The 5,000-nt window shown below is 42.2% G+C and overlaps 1 protein-coding gene across 1 annotated transcript in view; it reads right to left on the minus strand.

Moving 5' to 3' along the window:
* lamc3 (laminin, gamma 3) overlaps positions 1-5,000 on the minus strand; it is a 260,022-nt gene that overhangs the window by 157,163 nt on the left and 97,859 nt on the right. Inside the window, exon 6 of the mRNA XM_063211092.1 lies at positions 1-57. This exon is cut by the window's left edge and continues 132 nt beyond it. Within this exon, the coding sequence (XP_063067162.1) occupies positions 1-57 (57 nt within the window). The remainder of the gene's footprint in view (positions 58-5,000) is intronic.

The raw sequence follows: 5,000 nt of genomic DNA on the forward strand, positions 1-5,000 counted from the left end.
TGCGGTACTGCTCCGCGTCAAACACACACTCGTCTGCGTGGCCGCTACAGTTGCACCCTGGATCAAATATACACACACAGGCAAGGCAAACACACACACACACACACACACACACACACACACACACAAATGTAGACGAGTGGTTGATGTTTAAGGGCGTAACGCTGTAAACTGTCTTGAGTTTTTTTCACATTCACATATCTTAATATAAAGATAATATGTATGCAATCATGCCAAATGTTTCATACATTATTCAAAATGTTGTTGGTTAATTTATATATATTCTATTCCAGGTTTCATTAATGTTACAGTCACACCGCAGGATATTTGACATATAAACCTTTACATAAATCTTAACAAAAATGTTTCCTCTCATCTAAGACTAATATGAAACATAATATACCACATCTTCTTTCATTGACATTTCTTTTTAAAAGGAAAAATAACTAATGTTTTTTTTTAACCAATGTTACGAAAAAACAAGGCGTCACGTGAACCACCCAGACATACACAAATGCAGACACACACAGATGCACACACACACACATACATACACTACCGTTCAAAAGTTAAGGGTCATCTTCATTTTTCCAGTTATTTGTTTGCAATTCAAGTCGCAAACATCTTTTAAATAGCTTGAAATGGAATAATGGAAAGTACTGAACAGCCACAGGTGAAAAAAGGTTTGATTACCCATAAAATTGGTTAAACTGGACAGAAGAATGAAATCTAACCAAGCTTTTCACCCATTTATTACATAGAAATACGTGTTTTAGTCCATTTTTCTACAGACATTTCTTTGATTTATCAGAGAATGCATGGAACTATTGGAAAGCTCAGTGTCTGCCCTTTCCAATGGTAGGTGTATGACATTTGTTGAGTTGCCACCTTGTCCACAAATTCAAGTCAAAGCAGCTGCATGATTTTCTAGCCATCAGAATGAACCTTCTTATGAATGCATGATCCATTGTCTCAGCGATGTTTTAGTGTGCAAGCCAGTGCCATACATCGTTGGAAAGTGTAGATTCTCCTCTTTCAAATGATGTGTATATCATCCGGCATTGTATGGATTGACAGGAGCAGACATCAACTTTTGCATGCATGGGTCTCATAGAGCTCATGGGCAATTCTGGACCACATCTCATCCCGGGAATGAATCTGTAGAACCGCAACTGGCTATTATTAATGCCAAAGGAGTCTACACTTTGATTAGTACACCAGACTAGACACACTACCTTAGTAAAGGTACACTTTGATTAGTCAAAAGCAGGGCTTTGAACCGGTTCAAGGAACGAAAACGAAAACCAGGAACTTTTTGTATTTTAGAGGGAACAGAAACGAAACCGGAAACGTTATTATTTTTTATGTTCTGAAACGGAAACACTTATTTAAAAATAATGGTAACCGGTTAATACCGGTTAATACCGCTCCTCAAACAAACAAAAAAAGTAATTATTTTCCTGCGCACGCTACCATGACGGCTGAGGTTTACATCCTGTGTGACATCAGACATTCTCTTACAAAGTCTACACTCCACATCTTAAATAAGAGAAACCACTGTCATACAAAAGGGCAGAGTTTCCATTGCATCATTGTAAGATATTGCAGAGAAGCGCGTGTAAAGTGCACCGAGAATGTTCGACGTTATTTGGCATCCATGGCCACTTCAAATATGCAGAAACTCACAATGTCCACACATAGCGGTCCCTGTGACCCAAGTCAGCGTGGAGCGCGCATTTTCATCATTGAGGTTTAATCTCCACTTAGGTCGTCCATGAATGACAAAATTCTGAAGGATATTCTTTTCATCCGCTTGAATAAACAGTTTGGAAGTAGGCTGACTCATTTGCACTTCCGTCTTTCTTGGTTAATTACCGTCAGTTAGGCCTATGGGGAGTAATCAGCTGACAGGAACGAAATTAACCGTTCCGGGAACAATATTTTTTGTTCTAACCGGTTCGGGAACGTCAATTTATTGGTGGAACTCATAACCGGAAACGTTATAATTCCGTTTCTGTTCAGAACGGAACGTTTGGAAAAAAATAACGGTTCAAAGCCCTGGTTAAAAGTTAGTGATACATTTTGGTCTATTCTATGCATTGTCTATTACAAGTAAATACTTTTTCCAATATCAAACTGCTGTCAAACTGTTGCATGCATTAATTTCAGAGAACAATAACTCTATACACTGATTTTATACCAGAACTGAAATGGAAAAGGAATAAGCTAAGCTGTCAGAAAGAAGCATTGCGGGAGGAAAGTGTGGTGACCCCAAACTTTTGACCTGTAGTGTACATGCACGCAGTGTACATGCAGGCACGTATACACGCACCCACCCTCCCAAACACACTCACACACGCACACACACACACACACACACACACACACACACACACACACACACACACACACACACACACACACACACACACACACACACACACACACACACACACACACACACACACACACACACACAAACACACACAGAAGGAGAAAACAAATATGTTGAGTTAGACAAATGCATGCAAAACTCTGAAACACACACGGGATGAATTGATTTGGAACTTTGAGTTAACAAATTAGACATCTATAGACAGTCCCTCCAGGATTTTGCACTGGGATTTTGTGATTTTTGCGGTCAAAATGTCTGATTTTGTGGCGGCATTTTCTCATTTTTTGCAAAGATTTTGCGCCCCTTTCTGGGTTTTTTTGGTAACTGAAAACCACAATCAGTCTAAGCAGGCTTAAGACAAAAGAGAGAGAGATTCAGAAACACACTTCCTTTTAATTTTCTGTAGAAATCCCAACACAAATTACATTTACAAAAGTTACATTTGGCCATGGGGGTAATTTGTCCTCGGCTCGCAGGTGTTTCTGGCCCTGCAGATGATACTGCACCGTAGACTTTCTCCGATCAGGGGCGCCTGCAGACTTGACCAGTATGGTACGCACCAACCGCCAAAAAAAAAACACCGGAGAAATGACAGCGGACCATGACACCGGAGGAAAAACTACATGATTGAGAGTGTAGTCAATATGTCTGGGGATGTTTTTTATGGTAACTTGTTGACGTTGACAAGTCTGTAGAGCTACTGTTTTGAAAACCGAATTGTTTCACTTCTCGAGGTGCAGTCCATGCACGCACATACTAGCCTAATAATTATTTTAAAAAGAAACTGCTACATTTAACTGCGATGACTTCCCCGACTGCACTTGTGTTCTCTCTCGTGCACAGGAATGAAACAGGTAGGCTACAGGCAGACGCCACGCCTATCATTTGGATACAACTTTTCAAGCTTTATGCAACTTTTTCACTCGAAAGCTGGCGCGGAGATGTCTGCTGCAGCGTGCATGAAGTTCACATCACAAACGTGACAGAGGGGTCTGCATAAAGTGCCCCGGCTTTTTATGCTTCCAGCTCAAAGAAAAGCAGCCCGACTACATCAGCCCCGAGGACTGTGTTGAGCGCACCGAACGCCAGTCCAGGCTGATCACGCGCAACCACAAGCGGAACCACGAAGCACTCAAATAACAGAACACAATTTGCAGCATGCTATTCATGTCAGCAAACATAGAATAACACGTGTGCAATAAGTCTTGAAATATCCAAGCTGCAATGCAACATGCTGGATGCCAGCTGCCTAAACTCCACAGAATGTTGAAGGGGACAAAGGGGAAAATTTGCGGGAAAAATGCGGCTTTACAGGAATTACGTGGCATCGTGAAATTATGCGGAATATCATTGAATTTGCATGAATCCACGCGATCGCTGAATCACGAAAAACTGGAGGGACTGTATAGATTCGTTTAGCTCTTAACTGGTATGAATTTGGATATTTAGCAATTTCATAGACCTATCACCATCCAAAAAGCCTTATCTGTCCCTAGCCTCCCTGCCTCTCTCTCTCTCTCTCTCTCTCTCTCTCTCTCTCTCTCTCTCTCTCTCTCTCTCTCTCTCCTAATCATTGGTGTCATGCTTTATTGGCATGACAAAAGAAACTTTGTATTGCCAAAGCATGGTACATAACATATATAAGACAACAATAAGAGGAACAGTAAGACATAATAAAATTATACCGTGTGTGTGTGTGTGTGTGTGTGTGTGTGTGTGTTCGTTGTGTGTGTGTGTGTGTGTGTGTGTGTGTGTGTGTGTGTGTGTGTGTGCGTGTGTGTGTGTGCGTGCGTGTGTGTATGTGTGTGTGCGTGTGTGTGTGTGTGTTTGTCTGTTGTTTGTGTGTGTGTGCGTACGTGCGTGTGTGTGCCTGTGTGTGTGTGTGTGTGTGTGTCTGTGTGTGCATGTAGAGTGTGTGTGTGTGTGCACGCATGTCTCAGTTTGTTTGTGTGTGTTTGTGTGTGTTTCCATGTGCATGCGTGGGTGCACGCGTGGGTGCACGCGTATGTCCATCCACACTCCTCAAGTGTATTTCAGTGAATATTCGAGCACATAAACATAAGGTATTTAAAGAATACATATAATCTCTCTCTCTCTCTCTCTCTCTCTCTCTCTCTCTCTCTCTCTCTCTCTCTCTCTCTCTCTCTCTCTCTCTCTCTCTCTCTCTCTTAATATATCTCATGCACAGACACAGACACAGACACAGACACACACACACACACACACACACACAGCATAGGCGGAGCCACGGGTGTTCCAAAGGGTTCCGAAGGGTTCATAGCTGGGACAGCCTAAAAAATATTTTCCCATAACCTGGCAACCGATTGTAAACGCAAGCTTTGGGAACGCGACATGATGGCTTAAAAAATATGCCATGATGAAACAAAGTTCTCGTCAAAATTATTTGAAAAAGTCACGACTTGAGAGCCAACAGGAGTCAGGTTCTAGAATGCTCTCCCCTCAACAAGCAGGCCCACGACACCACCACGTGAGCCCACAGCTACACACAACATCCGAGAGGATGATGCAGCTAAAGCTGCTGTAGATGAACCCAATACAGCTAGCTGCTCGGGGATCCCAGATCTCTTTTCTATAGACGAGCCTG

The sequence above is a fragment of the Engraulis encrasicolus genome, chromosome 11 (assembly GCF_034702125.1).
Source record: "Engraulis encrasicolus isolate BLACKSEA-1 chromosome 11, IST_EnEncr_1.0, whole genome shotgun sequence".
Classification (NCBI taxonomy): Eukaryota; Metazoa; Chordata; class Actinopteri; order Clupeiformes; family Engraulidae; genus Engraulis; species Engraulis encrasicolus.